This window comes from Silurus aristotelis (assembly GCF_946808225.1).
Source record: "Silurus aristotelis genome assembly, chromosome: 5".
Lineage (NCBI taxonomy): Eukaryota > Metazoa > Chordata > Actinopteri > Siluriformes > Siluridae > Silurus > Silurus aristotelis.
The window spans coordinates 10,367,122-10,390,271 of record NC_139578.1 but is presented as its reverse complement, the minus strand read 5'-3'; the positions used below and the strand labels follow the sequence as shown (position 1 = coordinate 10,390,271).

General features: G+C 36.5%; 1 protein-coding gene across 2 annotated transcripts; it reads left to right on the top strand.

Moving 5' to 3' along the window:
- The first annotated feature begins 2,419 nt into the window (after positions 1-2,419).
- On the top strand, positions 2,420-20,612 carry mrc1a (mannose receptor, C type 1a). 2 transcript variants are annotated; one of them, XM_083541968.1, is made up of 31 exons: positions 2,420-2,628; positions 2,982-3,383; positions 3,791-3,964; positions 4,940-5,095; positions 5,180-5,293; positions 5,370-5,510; positions 6,150-6,335; positions 6,805-6,962; positions 7,092-7,205; positions 8,491-8,606; positions 8,776-8,924; positions 9,034-9,230; positions 9,342-9,457; positions 10,265-10,349; positions 10,980-11,124; positions 11,338-11,376; positions 11,540-11,706; positions 11,810-11,874; positions 11,975-12,075; positions 12,163-12,302; positions 12,927-13,041; positions 13,156-13,328; positions 14,497-14,550; positions 16,510-16,612; positions 16,759-16,991; positions 17,466-17,631; positions 17,996-18,148; positions 18,821-18,937; positions 19,063-19,224; positions 19,760-19,792; positions 20,011-20,612. In XM_083541968.1, exons 1-31 carry the CDS (start codon positions 2,556-2,558, stop codon positions 20,244-20,246), a joined length of 4,383 nt encoding a protein of 1,460 aa, XP_083398094.1. In that variant the 5' UTR covers positions 2,420-2,555; the 3' UTR covers positions 20,247-20,612. The 2 variants fall into 2 exon arrangements, with proteins under 2 accessions (XP_083398094.1, XP_083398095.1); XM_083541969.1 differs by lacking the exon at positions 14,497-14,550 and having other exon boundaries at positions 2,421-2,628.
- The last annotated feature ends 2,538 nt before the right edge of the window (positions 20,613-23,150 follow it).

Below are 23,150 nucleotides of genomic sequence, written 5' to 3'. Positions count from 1 at the left end.
AGGAGGTTGTTCCCCAAAATCTCGCAATACATGGCCCCGGTCATCCTCTCCTTAATACAGTGCAGTCGCCCTGTCCCATGTGCAGAAAACCTTCCGTGCCATGCATGATTTCAAACCATGACGTCTTAGTGTATTACCAACAGTAACCTTGGAAACGGTGGTCACAGCTCTTTTCAGGTCATTGACCAGCTCCTCCCGTTTAGTTCTGGGATGATTTCTCACCTTCCTTAGGATCATTGAGACCCCACGAGGTGAGATCTTGCATTGAGCCCCAGTCTGAGGGAGATTGACATGTCATGTTTAGCTTCTTCTATTTTCTAATGATTGCTCCAACAGTGGACCTTTTTTCACCAAGCTGCTTGGCATTTCCCCGTAGCCCTTTCCAGCCTTGTGGAGGTGTACAATTTTGTCTCTAGTGTCTTTGGACAGCTCTTTGGTCTTGGCCATGTTAGTAGTTGGATTCTTACTGATTGTATGGGGTGGACAGGTGTCTTTATGCAGCTAACGACCTCAAACAGGTGCATCTAATTTAGGATAATAAATGTAGTGGAGGTGGACATTTTAAAGGCAGACTAACAGATCTTTGAGGGTCAGAATTCTAGCTGATAGACAGGTGTTCAAATACTTATTTGCAGCTGTATCATACAAATAAATAGTTTAAAAATCATATATTGTGATTTCTGGAATTTTTTTTTTAGATTATGTCTCTCACAGTGGACATGCACCTACGATGACAATTTCAGACCCCTCCATGATTTCTAAGTGGGAGAACTTGCAAAGCAGGTTTCAAATACTTATTTTCCTCACAGTATATAAAAATAAAAAACGCAAACTAAAAACTCTTCACCAGGGCAAATTTTTTTTGTTTTTTTAGTTGTGTTGCTTTTGAAGGGTTCCACATTGTTAACACTGTTTTAGTTTGCTGCCTGTATAAAAAAAAGACATATGGTATATTACTGATATCTAGAAATGTTTTTTGCAACTCGTTTTATCATAAATAAAAATAACTTATGTACTTATGTCAATTGCTCTGGATAAGGGCATCTGCTAAATGCCACAAAAAGAGAGTTAATGGATGTGTAGGAAGAGAAAGCACACTATTGCTCTGAATTTCCCTTTTAATTATGTTGGACTGTATTAAGAAGTGTCTGTGTGTTACATTTAGTAGAAAAACCTGAATTGAATCCAGTAATTTTAGGATACACATTTGTTTCGGTGATGCTGAACCATCTTTAACTATTCTCTTTATTCTCTGTATATTTGTTATATTTGCTTGTAACCTACACAATTTGAAAAATTGTGTATTCTTTGAAAATTACTTCTCAGTTTTGCAATTCATACTTCAGACATAAATAGCTACAGGGATTTTTCTATTTTATAAATACAGAAATAAAAAGGGGAAATTAACAGAATGTTATTTACCTAAAAAAAACATTTTTGTATGTGTGAATCTCAACTGTGTGTTTTTTTTCTTCTTTGGCTCCTACATTGTGTTGTCTTTCTAATATTCAGTTGTAAATGATGCTTACCCTTTTTGTCTGAAAAGTTTTTTTTTTTTGATCCAGCTTTTTATTTGTATCATATATGCTAACCTCAACTCTTTCTAAACCCCAGAGGAGGAAACAGGATTTCCTTGCTTTGTACTCTGGTGTTTGGAACAGATTTCCTTCTTGCTGAGCTGCAGGTCTTCTAAAATTCCTATTGCCTTTTCTCTCTTACATTATCAGCATTTTTTATCTTTATACCCTGTCATCACCCCCACTTAAACCAACTAGAACTTTATTTACAGCATAAACTGTTATAGTTTCTCCTAAAGCATAGAATTTATTTATTTACTGATTGATTAAGAAATAGTGCTCAATTCTAACTGTTTCGGCTAGCATAGTTCAAGATAAGATAATCTAGATGTGTTTGTTAATTTCTGTAGAACTTCAAATTAATTGAATAATTGTGCCTGAAGAAATGTATACAATGTAAGATGCTGTAAATTATGACCTGAGAATTTTGTATTTCTACACACACACACACACACACACACACACACACACACACACACACACACACACACACACACACACACACACACACACACACACATTAGATTGATTTGTGACCTTTTTACCTTTGACATACCACATTTTTGATTTTTGAAGTGTGTGTCTGTCTGTCTGTGTGTGTGTGTGTGTGTGTGTGTGTGTGTGTGTGTGTGTGTGTGTGTGTGTGTGTGTGTGTGTGTGTGTGTATGTCTGTGTGTGTGTGTGTGTGTGTGTGTGTGTGTGTGTGTGTGTGTGTGTGTGTGTGTGTGTGTGTGTAAGAGTGAAGTAGAGAAGGAGATAGAGATCTTCTTCAAGAATTAACACATTGTTCCTGTCTGTAACTCCCACCCCATAAAAGGATTCACACACCAAACTTAAAACAAATGGGCGTGTTTTCATTCCACACGGTTTGTAAGCTTCACACTACACACTTTAGCAAAAACCCACACCTATAAACACATAAAGGCACTCACCCCTGGATAGTTTTCCTGGATTATGCTAAAGGACTAAAGGACAGACATGAAGAAGAACCATCATCCTCTATTTGTGCTGCTGTGCTTCTGCATAGCTTTGCACTACACTGTGCAGCTAGGTATGTAATAAATATTGGTGTGTAGACCTTAGATACATACAGACATTAATTTAGATCAATAAATTCCAAATGTTTTTTAATTTAATAGAAAAATATTAATTAAATACTCAACTATTGGTGGTAAAACAGGTGTGATATTAAATATATATAACAATATGACACTGTGCTGACTTGAAGAAATATTATTTGAAGTGATTTAGAGTGTAAACATTTGTAGTTATAGATCTGGTAAAGCCTGTTTTAAATGAATATTAAAGTGCAACAGGTAACACTTTGTTGCTTACTAAGGTTAGAGAACATGATTTATAGCAAGTAGTTAATAAATGAGTGTGTTTTTTCCTTTTGTTGTACAGACAGCAGCTACTTCCTCATCTACAATGAAGCTCACAACAAATGTGTGAAAGTAGTCGACCCCAACATGGCACAGGCCAGCGACTGCGACTTGTCTTCAGAAAGGCAGCGCTTCCGATGGATTTCCTCCTCTCGGGTCCTAAGCATTTCCCACAAGCTGTGCCTCGGAGTCCAGGACCTTAAAGAATGGGTTAAAGTTGTTTTGCTCCCCTGCAATGAGCTCAGTCCGATGCAAACATGGGAGTGCAAGAATGAGACTCTGTTTGGTATAAAGACCCAGCCTTTGCATCTGAATTACGGCAATCGCCAGGAGCCCAATTTACTTCTGTACACAGGGACAGGGGACTGGAGCCGCTGGCAGATATATGGCAATAACAAAGACCTGTGCTCTCATGGATACCAAGGTAGGATCAACTTGAAACTTGGGTTTTGTGGATAGGTATCACTTAAAACATGTTAAAGTTAAGTACAAGTTGCATTTATGCTGGTTCTTTTATGCATTTTACTCATGTTGAATTTGTGAATTAAAGCATTGTTTGGATTTCTAATGGTCCACAATGTCAAGTTCAATAAAAATGTAAACCAAATAACAAGGCTCAGCAGAGATATGCTGTGAGTGGTTAGAATGCTTAGACAGCAAAATGAAACATTTGGCATGCATTAACAAAGAACAATTTTAATTTATTATTTTATTAAACGCTTGGAAAACCAATACAGTAGCTGTTATTTTTAGATCTTAGATAAATACATGTTTCAGAGTAGGGCCTTCATGGCCTCACTTGTCTCACACTTCATTTTACATATATTGCAGAGACATTTACGATCGGTGGCAATGCTTTGGGTAGCCCCTGCCTGTTTCCCTTTAAGTATGCAGAGAAGTGGTACGCTGAGTGCACCATTGAAGGGAGATCTGATGGACAGCCTTGGTGTGCCACAGCCGTGGACTACAACAAGGACAAGAAATGGGGTTTCTGTCCTACAAAATGTAAGAAATTTAACATTGAGACGTTGCGTACATGGATACATTATTTTAGAGATGTTTTCCACTTGGACTGATGTTTTTCACTGGTGGTTTCACTTGAGTGTTAACACATTTGGACAGTTAATGATTGGAAGGATAGGAATCTGACAGGAAGGACATAGCTATATACAAAGTAAGTGCTGTGGTAGCTGGGGCAGATGATGTTCCTTTTTTTTATTGTGTGCTATATTGAGGCCGAGGTCAGTCCCATAATCAGGCCTGGGGAATGACCTGCTGAAACACATGCTTCCTGTGAAGTTCTTTCTTTTGTATTTTCCTGTTTTTTTGCAGATGCAAGTGAAAGATATTTTTGCTGTCTTGGTGATATTTAGAAATGTATGATAGTCTACTTGTCTGTATATTAACCTGCATCATGTGTAGCAATAAATAACCAGGTTAGTTCATAAGTCATTATCGTTGTTATTTAAGCACTGTTAATTTTAATAGTCAATGGAGAATGTAGATCAGTGCAGCATCTTAAAAAGTATTTATAATTTAATAACTTGCCTCTGTAGCCATTGGACTGCTCATAGCAGGAGTTTCCTTTCGTGTAAACCTACATAAAAAAATGATCACATTACATTATTATTACAATCAATCATGATTTTTCTTCATAGAGAACTTCAAGTATATTGCAAAATATAAAAAAGATTATTATTATGGCTAATTTGATTGGTATGGAGTGTCTTTTTCTGTTTTTATTAGTAAAGCGTTTTAGAAGATACAATATAGGCAATTTTGCTCTTTGCAAAATGCAAACCTACTTGCATTCTTCTGTAATTGACGAAAGAATCTTTTAAAAAGATTGTTTGAATACATTCACTATTTTTTAATGACAGCGTTTTTCTCTCCCCAAGATAAATGTCTAAATATGTTACTGTTTTATATGTTTAGCAGTCTGTGTGTTAATCTAAAAACAATGTGTCTATGGTGTGATAGCGTCTGCAGGTTGGGACACTGATCCAGTAACAGGTGTGTTGTACAAGAGGAACACTCAAGCAGTGCTGACCTGGCATCAGGCTCGCAAAAGCTGCCAGCAGCAAGATGCTGATCTACTCAGTATTATGGAGTTGCATGAGCAAACATATATATCAGGTAAACACTGGGGCTCTGTCTTCAAATCAGTATACCAAACACAATGGCTATATTTTTTACAGAAAGTTTTTTTTTTTTTTTCAGGTTTAACTAATATACTTGGTTCATCTCTTTGGATTGGACTGAATAGTCTAGATTTTGAAAGTGGATGGCAATGGAGCAATGGAAATCCATTTAGATATCTGAATTGGGCTCCAGGTGAGTTCACACACACATCCATATATCCTTCAAGCCTATTTGCAAACATGCTCTTACCCCCCAATTCATTATTTAGGTCAGCCCTTACTGGAGCCTGGCATGAACTGTGCAGCACTTAACGCTGGCAAAGCATCTAAATGGGAAAGTGTGGCCTGCAGTAGTAAACTGGGATACATCTGTCGCAAAGGAAACTCCACTACCATTACACATTCAGAGGGTGAGTACTGGAGACACTTATTGTATTACAAATAGGACTGTTAATCGATTTAAATATTTATTTGCACATTTGTACCTGTTCTAAATGTACCTTGAATCAATCATTTTTAAGTTAATTCACAAATCAGCATAGGCATAGACAAATATGGATGCTTTATCCAACTATATATAAACCATACCATACACAACATAGAGCACAAAGACAAAATATCCTTGTAATTGTTTTAAAGTAATTATGGGGTTTTAATTTCATAAATCATCAGAACACCAAACGGAACTTTTGTTATGTTTTCACATGGATGATTTGAATCGGATTTTAGTGCTTGATTTGAGAATTGGCGCATCAGTTAAACAAATGTTTAGTGATTAAAAAATATTTTTGTGGATTTTTTAATTTATTTTTCATATCTGAGTAAGAAAAATATATTTTTTTTATTATTAAAAATGGTCGAACAGAAATGTGCACTGCGTTAATCATGCGCTAATAAAATTAGTGCCATTAAAATGAATTTGCATTAACATGATTAAATCGTTAATTTTGACATCCCTAATTACAAATATACACATTTCGAATGTATGCCTGTAACCATTAAACTTTCTATCCTGCTAACACTTGTTTAATTCTTGTGTGCATGTTTAGTGGCTAAAGACCAGCCCAGTTTCTGTCCAGCCACCTGGGTACCTTATGCTGGCCACTGCTACTCTCTCTCACGCACTAAGATGATGTGGAAAGATGCACTGACAGCCTGTCGGAAAGAAGGAGCTGACCTGATCAGTATTCACAATATTGAAGAACACAGCTTTATTATATCACAAAGTGGCTATTGTAAGAGCACCAACATAATCTTACTGGATTAGACTAGAAGCCAAAGCATCATGGTGTACACTGTACATAGGCATAGGCAAATATTTAGAATTTATATATATATATATATATATATATATATATATATATATATATATATATATATATATATATATATATATATATATATAAATACATAATTTTATAGTTTCTATACTGACTTATACAAGGTAAAATACATATTCATGTACATGTATAGCTTCAGATTAAACAGTATATCAAACATATATGTATGCATAGATAGGCACACCTATTAACAGACCCTACTAAAGGACAAATATTGGCTATTAAAGTAAAATTTTTAATTGATAAGAATATTTTTTTTCTTTTTAATCAAATAGGAAATTCTACAACTTGATACGATCCTTAATATAAAGACCTGTTTCTTCAATGACTTGGATGCTGATTATCATAAATATTTGTTTGTCAGTGGCCACTGATGAATTATGGATAGGTCTAAACGATCAGAAGATTGAGAACCTGTTTGAATGGACAGACCGAACCCATGTCACCTTTGCCAAGTGGCTTGTGGGAGAGCCTTCACATGCAGCTATCCTCAGGGAGGATTGCGTTCTCATGAAAGGCAAGGTACAGTCACCACCAAGTCGAACATACATTTTAGTGGTATAACGTTTGAAGATGACACACTAAATGTGTTAAATATCCATTTAATTTAGTCTAAAAAGTGATTATGAGTAAATCTTTTTCGTGCATTAGGATGGTAAGTGGGCAGATCACGTATGTCAAAAGGAATATGGCTTCATGTGTAAGAAGAAAGCCTCCACCAGACCTGCAGGGTCACCTGAGATTATCAGCCCCGGATGTCCTATTGTAAGTTATACCTTTAAATTCTCAACACATTCACCTTTATAAGGGATTTAGTTCCCTTTATAAGTTAATAAGTTTGTTCCTTGCACAAGTTTGTTTTTTCTATGTACTCTACCATATATACATTCGCAATCAAATTGGTGTGTACAAGTAAAGGAGAGTCATTTTTCTTTAATGTTCTATGTAAGAGGGAGTCATTGAGACTTTACACATATTTAGAAAAATATAAAGTCAGCCACAGGAGTGGGAATCATTATCTTACAGCTATGCACCCCTGAGGCTTTCTGTACCATGCCTGCATGTGCAATTGTTTTTTTCATCTGAGATATCTCTAGCCATAGTGTTGAGCTTGGTTTGTTTTTACCTCAGAGGTCAGTGGTACCCATTTTATAGGTTCTGCCTCAAAGAAATCCACACCACCCAGTGGAGGTGGGCATAGTCTTTGGGTCAGCATATATCTATTTGTCTACTTGCTTCATGGTTATTGTCTCACCTCCATTGTTTTATATTTCTTTTCCGCAGAAGGCAGTTTAATAAGGCAGCTATTAAAAATACTTGGTACACTTTGTATATAGAGACCTCTTTAATTTGCTAAGATAAAACAAAACTTAAGTGGTCATGCTGCTGTACATCTTTCGCTATCTCTTAGACAGTCCCTTCATTGAGGAGGGAAGCCATACTGGAGGGTCTATTAACAAAGCAACTATAGTGCCCACCAATCTGAGAAAAGTATTTCCTTGGGGTCTTGATAAGCTTTGTGAAGTTCCATACTGACTGATAATCCTCTAACATTTTCATTCAATTCTTTTTTTACTAGTCATTTTATCCTGGTCAGAGTCACTAGGCATGAGACAAAATACAACCTAGATGCGCCTTGAATCTATTCACATTTATGGAATCACATTTATCTATTCTATTCTTACTTAAAACATTTCAAGATGCCTAAAACCTTTGCAATCTTAGCTATGTACTGTTTACAAAGGTCCTTGTTAGAAATATGCATATAATTTTATATTTGTCCATCAGCTTTGCTTTTAAAAACTACAGGAACTTAAACTAAGCTATATAAACCAGGTCAGTTTGTTGGAGATTCTCCCATGTGCATGGATTATGTACTAATATACATGTACTGAGGGAAGACATGCAGGTAGTTGGTGTGAAAGAGGCAGATGTAGAGGACAGGGTGGTATGGAGACGGATGATCCGCTGTGGCGACCCCTAATGGGAGCAGCCGGAAGAAGAAGAAGATACATGTACTAAAATGAGTGTTTTTTTGTGGTTCTTTTAGGGCTGGATCAGATTCAACTCCTACTGCTACAGCATTGGTGTCGAAGCCAAAACCTTTAATGAGGCCAAAACAGCATGTGGACGGAGTGCAGCTGACCTAATAGAAGTTGCAAACAGGTAATGTGCACATTAGTTATATGCTGTTTTTATACAATAAATGTAAATGCTTGCCTACACTGATCTGTCTATGTGTGTGTGTGTGTGTGTGTGTGTGTGTGTGTGTGTGTGTGTGTGTGTGTGTGTGTGTGTGTGTGTGTGTGTGTGTGGTGTTGGGGCTTTATTTTAGGTATGAGAATGCTTTTCTCATCAGCCAGATTGGCTTGCGCCCTGAAAAATATTTCTGGATTGGCCTGTCCAATACGGAACGTGCAGAAAGCTTTGAGTGGACAACTAAGCAAGCAGTTAAATTTACACACTTCAATGTAGGAATGCCAGGTATGGAATTTATTCATTAATTAAAAAATTAACTATTAATTAAAATATTAAGTCATTTAGTTAAATTAAATCTTCTGTTGAATTACTTTTGTTAATCTCTGGCATTTAGATAGGCAGCAGGGCTGTGTTGCCATGCGAACTGGGACTTCAGCAGGATTATGGGATGTAATCGCTTGTGACAGTAAAGAAAAGTACATCTGTAAGAAAATAGCAGAGGGTGTTACTACAACCAAAGAACCTCCAACAACGCAACCTATCAGTTGCCCCTCCAAATGGATAAAAAAAGACTCTGCCAGTTGCATTCGGGTACAGCCACTGCAAACACAATTGCTCCACAGTGTGACCACATTAATTAAAGCACTATATCAGTTATGGAAATTTGCAACACACCTTTTGTACATTTTCTTCACTTCTTAGATATACAGAAATACAAAAGAAAATAAGAAATCATGGCTGGATGCACGTAACTACTGCAAGGCCATTGGTGGTGATCTAGCTAGCTTTCACAGTGAAGCTGAAAGCAACACCATACCGTAAGTATGATTCCAAAGTTAAAAAAGAATTCCAGTGATTTCAACATTGGTTTTTAGACAATAATACTATTTTGTACGGTGGCCGAGAAGTGCAAAACAAATTAACAAATCCGAAAACACAACGACAAAAGTCAGACAAACCGGAAAAGGTAGGTATAGTTTGTGAATGGAAACTTACAGATCATTGGACAAGACACCTGTCAGTCAAGATATACAGATGAATGACAGGTGTCTCGTCCAATGATCTGTAAGTTTCCATTCACAAACTACCTACCTTTTCCGGTTTGTCTGAATCGTTGCATGAAACACATTAACAAATCCAAAAAACACAACGATTCAGACAAACCGGAAAAGGTAGGTATAGTTTGCGAATGGAAACTTACAGATCATTGGACGAGACACCTGTCACTCACCTGTATATCTTGACTAACAGGTGTCTTGTCCAATGAGCTGTAAGTTTCCATTCACAAACTATACATTCCTTTTCCGGTTTGTCTGAATTTAGTCGTTGTGTTTTCGGATTTGTTAATGTGTTTTTGAATTTGTTAATTTGTTTTTGAATTTGTTAATTTGTTTTCGGATTTGTTATTTTGTTTTTGGATTTGTTAGTGTTTTCTAATTTGTTAATTTGTTTTCGTATTTGTTAATGTGTTTTTGGATTTGTTTTTTTTTTTTTGGATTTGTTATTGTTTTTGGATTTGTTCATTTGTTTTTGGATTTGTTAATGTGTTTTGCACTTCTCGGCCACTGTAATTTTGCCTCTTTTTTGTGAATAATGAGCCCTTACTGTTTAATGTCTTCTAAAAGGTATGGTGGAGGAAATGATCCAGCATGGATTGGGTTTAGTATGCTGGATGATAATTCTGGGTTTACATGGTCAGATGGGACTGCAGTGAGTTGTTTTTTTTCCCCATCTATTTTCTGTTCGATCGTTTTATTAAAAGTAATTCTATGTTGAAAATATTGTTGCACTGTAAATGGATTAGTATGAAATAGAAACTGAATCCATGTTCAATAAGTTCACAGTCACTGCTTATGTCACGCTTTGATCAAGAGTCGGAAAAACCAGAATACGAATAGGACGTTTATTAGCCTTCGGAAACAAACAGAAGCTAGGAAGCAGCATGTAACAGAAAGCGGGTATATACCGAAACACAGGTAGTCCAGGAATGATGGAGTGCGAACAGGAGCCTTATAAAGGGAGGGTGTAGATTGGAAACATGTGAAGGTGATTAGTATGAAGGCAAGCCCACTATAGTATAGAGCAGAGAGAGATTTAGTCTATAAGAATAACAAAGAGCCATTAATAAGCATGATGTGCATGTAATGTTGAAAATCTGATAATACAGTGTAGAAACATATTTGATTATTATAGGTTGTGTAATTTGGTGGCAAATGTGCGATGTGCAGATATTTACATGATGTATTGAATGCCTATGTTATGTGTGTGTCTAATTTTTCTCAATTGTATGTGTGTGTGTGTGTGTGTGTGTGTGTGTGTGTGTGTGTGTCTGCATGTTAGTCAAACTTTGAGAATTGGAGCTATGGGGAGCCTAATAATTACAATTCTAATGAGCATTGTGCAGAAGCTAGCTTCTTCTATGGTCATAGGTGGAATGATGCATTTTGTGACTCCTACAATGATTGGATCTGTCAGATACAACGGGGTAGGTACTCCAGCTAAAACTATATATATATATATATATATATATATATATATATATATATATATATATATATATAATCTATCCTGTGTGTATGTGTGTGTGTGTGTGTGTATATATCCATCCACATTTTTTATTTCAGGACTAGCAAAACTATTGTCCTACTATGATCATACTATTGTCTGTTCGGCTGTTTAACTCTAACCTTTATAACAGGTACAACTCCAAAACCTCCACCTACAAGCTCCCCCGAAGGTATAATACAACTTAACTAATTCATTTTGCTCACCAATTATATCTAAATTTTAAATTAATATTTAAATTTTTAAAAGCTGATATTAATTCGTCAGCATGTGTCGTTCAGCTGATGTTCACTAATTTACTAATGTTCTTGTGGTGTGCATTTTATGTTCCATAGTTGAGTTTACCATTACAGATAATGGCTGGATACAGTTCAATGGCAGTCAGTACTACATAAATATGGAGTCTCTGGATATGGAAGAAGCTCGTGCATCATGCAAGAAGAACCATTCTGACCTTGTTGTCATTACTGGTCAAAGTGAGAGAAAGTTTATATATAAACAGGTGAAAAAAACCTAGCCAACCTAGTGCCTCTGTTCTGTTTCATTCTGTTTTGATAATGACAATTTTAAAAAGCTTGAATTGTTTCATGAATTCAAACTTGCAGATTTCAAGAGGCTCAGAAGACCAGTATTACATTGGAATGACAGTGGGATTGGATAAATCGTTTAGGTAACATTACATTAAGTGGTGGCTGAAGGAAAAAGTTCTGAAAATCCTTTAGCAGGAATATTTTTTAATGGGTTGGATTAACATTATATTATTCTTACAGCTGGGTGGACGGTTCTCCAGTTGTCTACACAGCATGGAACCAAAACGAACCAAACTTTGCCAACAATGATGAAAACTGTGTAACTATCTACAAAAGTATGGGTAAGACCACATAATCTATTTTTAATCTTAATGGTCTTGTTGTTTTCAGTCAATTTTGTGCACGCATAAAATCATTCTCTTTCTCAGGATTCTGGAACGATATCAACTGTGGAGTAGAATTACCCTCTATCTGTAAAAGAAGCGTTGACTTTGTCACAAGTACATCGGCTCCTACCACTGCACCAAAGGGAGGCTGTAGTTCTGACTGGACTGCTTTTCAGGGAAAAGTGAGTAAATTTACCTCAACCAAATTTAAAGATTCAAAAATATAACTTAATAAATCTTTAAAATATTCCACCCTCCACAGCTTCCTACATGAAACACTGGGCTTCATTTACTAGTCTGAACTGATTAATTTGTCCTATTAATGGTTTATTAGAACATTTTCACAAGCTATTCATTTTCAAAGCATTTGTATCCTATTTGTACTCCTAAGTATGTATAAGTATAAATACGAAGACTATCTAAAGAAAATCCTAATTAATTGGCTTCAAACCATATATAAAATTCATTCTCTCCAGGTTAAAATCGTTGCATATTTAAAAAATTTATATTAAAGAATAAATAAATAATTTGTAAATGAAACAAATATGAATGAATGAAACTAATATATTCTTTTTAATTTATCAACATATGCATGTATTATAAAGAAAATTATCTTTTTCAAAATTTTTTTTTTTTTTTTTTGTACATTTTTAGATCGGTTTGTCCTACACAAGGAGCATTTACACACAATTTCACTAACAGAATAATAAATGATTCTCAATGGTACTAAAATGAAACAATAGCAATAGGAATAATTCATAAAGTGAACTTTGCTTGTCTGACATTATTTTTTATTTTTTTGACAGTGTTATAAATTTGTTGGAAAAGATAGCGCTGAAGTGAAAATGTGGCATGATGCTCGAATGTACTGCATCTCTCAAGGAGGCAATTTAGTGTCCATTCTGAGTCAATCAGAGCAAGGTACTGGTTGAACTTTTTTCATAAAGTATTTACCTTACAAATCTGCACCATAGCCTTTGTAAAAAAAAATACATTTGTGCTGAGAAATTCAGAATTTGTGTCTTTTTCTTTCAGCATTTCTCACCACTATGATGCTTAATGCACCTGATGACATGTGGATTGGCTTGAATGATATCAACTGGGAAATGCGCTTTCTTTGGACGGATGGGAAAGGTGTACGGTACACCAACTGGGCCAAAGGATATCCAACATCATTTCCAGATGGTCGCAGAACGTATGGAGTAGATGTAAGTACCATGTCTCTATTTTATAAATCTATCTATCTATCTATCTATCTATCTATCTATCTATCTATCTATCTATCTATCTATCTATCTATCTATAGATATATAGATATATATATTTCATTCATAATCCTTCTGCTAATAACATTTTGCCTTATGTCACATATACACACGTACAAGCAATGCAATACTTTTCCTACATACTATGGCTCAAACCCTTAAAGTTGCTTCAGACCAACATTGTCTTCTGGGTGACAAGATTCCAGCACAGCATTAGAGAATAACCTGTGGTAGAAGGGGTCATGCAGGTCTTCAGTTACATAGATTCCTATCCTCATGCCTTAAGTTTGATCGCAAAAGAATTTATTGAAAACTGCATGGTGTAAACAAACCAAGAAATTCTAATCAAAATATTTTATACATCTTTTATATATAGGGTCCTAACTTACAGTTCCTGAATGCTGCCGTCAATTGCTTGGTTGTCATATATGCCAGTGAGCCTTTAAAAAGAAGTAGGGTTTCTGAAACCACAATAGAAACTTACTCCAGATCTCACTTTTTGTTCTTGCTTCTGCATGATTTCTTCATCTTTTCCTAGACAAGGAATCTTTGTGTAAAATGGTGTGAGCATTCTAGAAAACAATGACAAAATGAGCTTGATAACTTACTGCTGGAAATTTCTGTACATTTGCTATGTCCAGTCTTTGTCACATTTTGTTGTGAATGTTTCTGTGAATCTTTTGCCCATTAAGTATATCTTGGAAGACTTGAAGATGAATATCACTACTTAATATGCTATTTATACAATATGCTCCAATGGGTCTGAACATTCTGGGTTTAAAGATAAAATAAAATTCAATTAAACCCACTTAATATTTTCTTTTCTGTGGTAAACCTTTCACTTGTTTCTTTCAGTATGCAGTCTACTTGTTCAATACATTTGGAAACCACTTGAGTTTTTGCAACGTTGGGTCTTCCTCTAGATTGTTTTCTCTAGGTTTCTGGAACTAGGACTTTCTTTTTTAAGACAGTTGTTTCCTTGTCTTGTGCTTGTGTTTATTCATAATGTTCATGTTAATAATGTTGGATGTCTTTTGTATAGTTGTCTGTTTTTAAATACCACACTCATGAATATATAAATCTATTGTAAAATCTTACTTTTTCAATACAGGATACACTACCACACTACCACTTCTTGTCAAGTTTGGAATATGAAGAAACCTCGGTAGGTCTGCCAGAATTGTGCTTGACTTTCAGTCTTTTGGCTGCAATTGACAGATCTCGACCACTTTTGATTACAGTGGAGAATTATTAAATTCAATTTCCTTTTTCATTCAAGGTTTGCTGAAGTTTTTCTGCTAATGCAGTAGCAAAATCCTGATAAAAGTATAATGATACATATGAACAATTCTCCCTTTTTTTTCTGGATCCTGGAATATTGGCATACTATATGATGCTTTACAGACTTGTACATTCAACGTTCTATGATCAAGTTCTTACTTGACACTTTTCTTGAACAGAATTAACATTTTGATGTTTACCACTTGTCTTCCTACGTTTTCCTAGTTTTATATAACATATCCATTTTGTGGAGTGACAGAGTGGACCTGGTTGAAACAGGTTGTAAAATTGTAATGAAGTTGTAATGAACTTTCCGGTTTTCATGATTTTTAATGCACTGCAAGCTTTCCTGGAGAAATTAATTGTCTAACTAAGAGATCTTCTGTTGTTCTCAGCATTATAGCTTTCAAAACTTTCAGGAATGATAATTCTGCAACACAGGTCCTTATGTTTTCTGGACTCATCGTTCAGATTTCTGACATTGTGTCGACAGCATTTTACACAGTATCCCAACTTTTTTTGGAATTGTGGAGTTAAAATATAAATTTGAATAAAGCAGTCAGGTTATTATTTTTTCATGTTGTTATGGAGATGGAGTTTTTCATAGTTGGATGTTATCTGTAGTCAAACTTATATGCTTTTTTATATTATTGTGGCTTGATTATGACCTTCATTGAACTTTCCCCAGTAATAAGGTAATACAACATGACCTTAAACACAATAGTAGTGACAGCATGTAAAATACTGCATGTGAATTCTATTAAAAAAAATGCTCACTAAATCAAAATCTGTTAAATTCATTGGGCAGTGCGAAATATTACTTAATTGCTGAAATGTAAGCTTTGTCAACTTACTATCACATCTCACAGTGCACAGTCCTCTGTCTTGAAGACTGAAGTCCAATAAAGTTCACTAAATCTCTAATAATGAAAGCGTTTCTATTATAACAACTGTAAGATGTTGTGTTATTTTATTTTATACATAACACTACATGGTCAGACTTTTGTGGACGACTGAACATCACTTTCACATGCTGATTATACCCAAATTGTTGCCACAAACCTAGAAGCACACAGTTGTATAGAATTTCTTTGTGTGCTGTCGCATTAAATTTTTCACTCACTGTAAATAATAGCTGAGGGCATGTGCACAAATCAAGTTGACATAATGTGCCAAAGTTAGTCTGGAAGAACTTGGAACTCTGGAACACTTTTTTGGGATATTCTTGAATAGTGACTGTGCACATTTAACATTACATTTACGGCATTTGGCAGACGCCCTTATCCATGTACAATATTCCATTTATTCAGCTGCGCAGTTGAGGGTTACGATTATTGCTCAAATGCCCAGCAGTGCTAGCTTGGTTCTATCAGAAGTCCAATGTCTTAACCTACCACTACCACTATCACCACCGAGGCTACCATTTCCTCTGCCTGGCTAATGCCTCAACTCACATCAGTGCTTAACCTCAACAATGTTCTTGTGGTTTAATAAGCACAAATCCTGAAAGCCACACTCCACAATCTAGCCAAAAGTCATCCTAAAAGTGTTTAGATTGCTATAATAGCAAAGAGGGTCTAAATCTGGAACAGGAAGTTAAAAAAAGCACATGTCTACTTGACTATGTGTTAAGTTATTGCACCTTTAATCTTTTTTGTACTGTTTTGGCTTTGATTTTTAAGACATCTCTTTCATCCTTGATCCTGATCTTTTTGCGATCCTTTTGTCCGTTTTTTTTTTACTTTTATATATATATATATCATTTGGCATCACATGGCTATATGGTGATTTATTATTTTTTCTGTGGGCCTTTATTTATTTACATAATCACCATCTTCTGCAGTTTGACTGTGTCATAATGGCGAAGAACCCAGATAGAATTACTGGCAAGTGGAAGGTCGAGGACTGCGAAGAGAAACGAGGTTTTATCTGCAAGAGGAATATTGGTGAGTGGATGTAGCTGTGGCACAAATTATTACAGTAATTGGTGAACTTTTAGAAGTTGGGGTGTGTCAAACTCAACATAGTCACCAAAAAATACAAGAACATTTTTGTTGACATTTACTAGGAATGTGTGTTTAATCTGCTCCAGATTCTCAGATTCAAGTTCCTGCCACAACACCTTCAACAGCATCATATTTTAAAATGGGAAATAATTCATTCAAGATACAGACTGAAAAAATGAGCTGGGATGAGGCAAGGAGGCAGTGCAAAGCCGATGATGCTGACATGGCTAGTGTGTTGGACTCTGTCACTCAGGCGTTCATTAGTCTCAGAGTAGGCAGATTGAAAGAGCCTGTGTGGATTGGCCTAAACAGCAATTTGGTAAGTGCACCAAACCTTTTGTTAAGATGCACAGATGCCGGATGGTGACATACATACATACACCAAAGTAAACCCATGGATATTCCATTTCAAAATCATTTCACATGGAAAAAACAATGTTTGGAGAAAACAGTAAATGGAAAACAGTACTTGAAACTGCAAAACAGTTAAAAACATTCAACCCCACATTTGATTAATAAAATTGTTACTTAGATTTCTACAATTATATTGGGGATTCTTTTTTGGCACTCAAACCCATTCGGTTAAACTGATCAGTCAAATAATTGGCAAATGACTACAGGAACTAAATAACAGGTTTACTGTAATCATTTTGATAAGTGTGAGTTCGCTGTAATCACTGCACCATGTGTGATACAGTATACCATGTACCATATGCATCATGGATGATAGATGAATCTTGAGAATTATGGGAAGCTAAGCTGATCTGGGTATCTTCCTTAATGTTGCCCGTAGACTAATGGACGATACCGCTGGACAGATAACTGGTTACTGCGGTTCACTAAATGGGCTACAGGTGAGCCTTTGAAAAACCAAGCCTGTGTATACATCGACATAGACGGGACATGGAAAACAACAGAATGCAGCAAAAGCTTCTACTCCCTTTGCAAACGCTCACCAGGTAGGCTCTAATGCTTTTAATACCTACAGAGCTTTCACCTTATTAAGACTTTTGGCCCTGATTATTACGGCTTCCTGTGTCAATGAAAGAGGATCAAAGGGCATCGCAAAAACAGCACATGCTGCTCTCTGGTCCTTTTAGTTATGTGCTGGAGATCCACTGCAACCAGACTAGCACATAGACCTGTTCTGAATAGGTGTAAAACTCATAGGTGTGTAAAACCCATATTTATCCTGGATAGAGTTTTAAGTTTTTTAAACAATGTGGCATATTGTTGAAAGTAAACTTTTTTTATTTTTTGAAAGTTCCAAAACAAATTGATATGTTAACTGCTTAATACTTTTTCCTTATATTCTTTTTGCAGATATCGCACCCACTGATCCCCCGCAGCTTCCAGGACACTGCCCAGAACCAAAGAAATCCAAGGTCTGGGTTCCTTTCCGAGGACACTGCTATACTTTTATAGCCACAAGGAATGAAAACTGGGCCCATGCTTCAGTGGAATGTTTGAGAATGGGTACTCACATATTGTATTCATATAATTATTATACAAATACATATTCACATATTTAACGGCACTAATTTTAATAACAAGCGATTAATAAAGTGTGCATTTCTGTTTTACCATCTTTATTAAAAATCTAAATAAATTAATATAAAAGAGGCTAAATTAAATCCTTCATATATAAAATGTACTCTAATATTGCTTTGACATTTTTTATTTAAAAAAATGCACAGATATTTTGTTCAATTGTGAAGATCTAAACAACTAAAATTTGTTTAATTAAATTTTGTAAAATAATTAAATAATATATGCATATAGTAAATATACAAACATTGAAAACAAGAATTTTAATGCAGTAAAGCCGCAGTAAAACAGTAAATGCTTTTAGTTTTAGTGTTTGTTTGCACTGTTTTAATTGAATCCATCACTATGTATCGAGCGAGGTGATTGTGCAACCTGATACCGGAACAGATCTAGTGCGATTGATTTGTAAAACTCTTTCACTGAACATCTGTTGTTAAAATCTTGCTCTTTAAATAAAGCTTGACATGACTATAGGTTTCACAATGGAACTAATACACCTAATTTTGTCTCCTGTGAAACAGTGCATTTGGCTTACTGTATATTGTCTCTTTAAATCTTTGTTAAAGCTTTAGTGAATAATTATCCCATTTCTATGTACAGGTGCATCACTGGTGAGTGTGGGGGATGCACTGGAGTCTAACTTCATTCGCCAAAATATTGAGATTCTTCATGATGAAGCCAAATCCTTTTGGATTGGCCTCCATCGCAGCTACACAGGTTTAAAACCTACTTACCTTTAAAGCTTCTCATTCAGAGTAGCAATAGTATTAATATTATATAAGAGACAGCAAAAAGAGCCTCTGTATCAAAGTTGCAACCATATGTATGTGTTTATTTACAAGGTGAGTGGATGTGGATTGATAACACCGTGGTGGACTACATTAATTGGGCACCACGGTCGCCTGGTGCTCAAGGCAACTGTGTGGAGGTTAAATCAGAAAGTGGCTTGTGGATAAGCTCTCACTGTAGTGGTTACAGAGGCTTTATCTGCAAAACCCCCAAAAGTAAGCCATCTGCATACACACATACACAAACAAATAAAAATCTTCAGTAATGCATTATCTTAAATTCAAATTTTATTTTATTTGTATAGCACCTTCAACCATGAACATTGTCCCAAAGCAGCTTTATAGAATTAAATAGATTTTTGAAGAAAACTTTTACATTTATAAACCAGTCTATATAAGTTTATGCCTAATCAATTCAGCCAGTAGTAACAATAGCACGCAAAAACTCCCTGAGATAATAAGAGGAGAAACCTAGAGTAACCAGACTTAAATGGGAACCAGTCCTCATCTGGGTGACACTGAATGTCCAACTATTATAGTTCCATCATTGTTGAGGTTGTCAACTGTTCACTAATGGTCATTTGAATGCAAAAACTGTTTATGGTAACTGTAATCCTGAATTATTGTAGCAGACTGTGTATATTAAATATCTTAATGTAATGTTCTTGAGGTTAACGCTCCACGGTAACCTCTTGGATCTTTATGCTGATTGTGAAATTTATTCTCACATTCACTTCCCTTTTGGTTTTAGCTATACCACCTACTGAGAAACAGCCGGCAATTGGTGAGTACTCAAGTCTGATAACTCTAAATCAGCTGCTTCTTTTTTCCACTTCTTTCGGCTGCTCCCGTTAGGGGTTGCCACCGCGGATCATCCAGTTATTCTAAATAAAAAACTTTCAAGTTTAAAAAAATTGTGTGTTTACTGATGTAATTTTATGTTGAACGTTTCGTTTTTAACCTTTTTTAAGTGCTTGTAATTATTCATTTTTGGCCCTGCAGAACCACAGGTGGAAGAGGCCTCTCATGGGTACGCTGGGATTGCTGTTGCAGTTGTGTTGGTGATCATTGCTATAGCAGGACTGGCTGCCTTCCTCTTCTATAAAAGACCAACCATCCCAGTAGTTGGGGAGTGTACATTTGATAACACCCTGTACTTTAACAACCCTGCACGAGCTACCACTACTGTGGACACAAAGGGACTGGTTACCAACATGGAACAAAATGAGCATGCATAGCACACACACACACACACACACACACACACACACTGCATACAGTGTTAAATACATTTCTACAATTAATTACATGCAGGAAAAGATTTATTGTATAGATGAATTTTGTACATCACCAGTCTGTGCTTGGTTGTAAACAGCTCAAGGAGTTTAAAGTGATACACACAAGATGATCACCAACTGCTTAACGTGAGGCAATGAACTGAACATGTTGCTCAATTACATCTTATGGCACATCTTATAGTTAATATAGGACAATGTAAATGTTCATACAATCTCCATGACCATATTTTTTATTCTCAGAGCTGTGCTTTATTGACATTGACAATGTTATTGTAAATAAATGTTTAAAAATCTAGAAGACACAAAGACTGGTTCTGTGAGTGATGCTATTGCTTGTTGTTAAAAATTTTACATATATTATTGATATGGTTTTATGTCATTATCTGACTTTATCCAGTTTTCTGCTATAGAATAAACACCGTTTAGGCATTACATTCTGACCACCGACAGGTAAAGTGAATTAAACTGATTATCTCTTCATCCTTGCACCTGCTAGTGGGTGGGATATAATTAGGCAACGAGTGAACATTTTGTCCATTAACTTCATCAGTTTTAGCTACAGTAGCTTGTCTGTTGGATCAGACCACAATGCCAGCCTTTGCTTCCAACGTGTATCATGGAGCCTTGGACACCCATGACCCTGTCGCTGGTTTACCACTGTTCCTTGCTTAGACCACTTTTGATAGATACTGACAACTGCAGACCAGGAACAAGCCCACAAGAGCTGCAGTTTTGGAGATATCCTGACTCAGACGTCTAGTCATCACAATTCGGCCCTTGTCAAAATCTAACCAATGCTTACGCTTGCTAATTTTTCCTGCTTCTAACACATCAACTTTGAGGACAAATATTCACTTACTGCCTAATATATCCAATCCACTTGCAGGTGCCATGATGAAGAGATAATCAGTGTTATTCACTGCACCTGTCAGTGGCCATAATGTTTTGCCTGATCAGGGTGTAATACAGGTCTCTCTCTCTCTCTCTCTCTCTCTCTCTCTCTCTCTCTCTCTCTCTCTCTCTCTCTCTCTCTCTCTCTCTCTCTCTCTCTCTCTCTCTCATATATATGACCTAGCTGATCATCACAATCATATTCAAAATGAGGTTTAAACCTGCCATATTAACCACCAATCAAAAAGCATGAAACAGAGGCTACTAAGCCTCTCCAAGTGACTCTAAAATATTATGTTTTTTTAAACTACATGGTGGACTGAGAAAAAAAGTAACACATGCCACAAAAGGATAGTTCAGGGTATGGTCAACAGAAACATACAAAAAGGTTATTCTAGAAGCATACAGCAGAATTACTATAACTAATAATGGCAACAAGATACATATTACCATACTGTGAGAACATAAAAACGGTTAACGATAATAACTCCACATACCAAAAGGCAACAGTTTGGGTATTCTCACAGCGTAAGCGTATAAAGAGCAGATATAGACGAGAACTGAGTGTTCCGGGTCAACCTAATCTAGGACTAGTGATCAAGGATATCTTACAATTCCCCAGTTTTATCCATGATAAATAAGAATGGATAAATCACAACTTAAACTAACAGATGTCGCATAGGAATAGGATAATAATCAGAAACACGAGGGACGGGTTGATAACCAGAAAGCATACGGGTGAATGATCGCTGGATACATTGAAAAATACATGGTCCAAATAGGCATAGCAACAGGAAAACGATGACATTCGGGATTATCAAAGAAATGTACGGCGCCCAATGACCAAACAGAGTATACAACTATCCCCATCCCCTACCTTGATTACCCTTTTCGTCATCCTTAAGAGCCTGATCCGTGGCGCGCATTTTCTCAACTGCCTGACCTATAACTCCGTGTTCATCGTCGTTGTCAGGGATGTATGTGCAACAACTATCCCCCACTAAATGCACATACGCCTCCCTTTTCAGCCAGCAGGATATCTAAAGCTAATCTATTCTGTAGGGTTGTCAGGTGCAAAGCAGTGAGCTCAGTACGTATACCATCAACAGCGATGAGGGTTTCATTAATGAAAGTGGCCAGGCGATAATGGGTGACTTCTATTTGATTTCACAACTGGGTAATACCATATTGTGAAAAAAAAGGCGTCCCAAAACGGGATTTAAGCTAATGTTCAGGGGGAGGGAAGGCAGGATCAGAGACAGCGGACCGTTTCTGCTGGGTCTGTGTTTGGTTGAGGTGTCCGAATATATATGACGACGAGCCGAATCGGGTAAGTGCACACACTCCACCCCAATTATGCGTTAGATACATATATACTTGCTTCCCACACACCCAATACCAATCCTCTGTTCTATATACAGTGCCATTACCCGGGTGAATCAGAGAACAGATACGTGTGTCAGGACATGTTTGATTGACGAAATACTCAGAAAAGGTGGTGACCTCGAGGGAAATGGGTCCATCACGGTGGAAGCACAAGGGGAAAACATACTCTTTTGAAATGCGAGGTTTTATGGAGGTAGGGCTAAATAGTTCCTCCTCTGAGGAATCAGGAGGTCTATCAGTTTCTGAGTTGGTCTATTACAAACGAGAAGACAACGATCACAATGTGTAAGGTTGTGTATCTTCAGTCTCGTCCCGGGAGTTGGGTATTAGGGACTTGGGCCCTACCGCAGATTTTAACTGCTGACACACATAGCATGGACCTGCTGTGTGCTGACGAGCCGTCCAGTTGGCGTATTGCCAGAAGGTGTTGTCATGTGGGTGAGCCTGGGCGGGAATCCCAGCCCCAAGGCTGATGATTAGGAGAAAAAGGACAACCATTCTGGTCACTGGTTGTGTTACCTCTCTGGATTGATGAGAGATTGTCGTTCCGGTTTCCTTGACACTTCC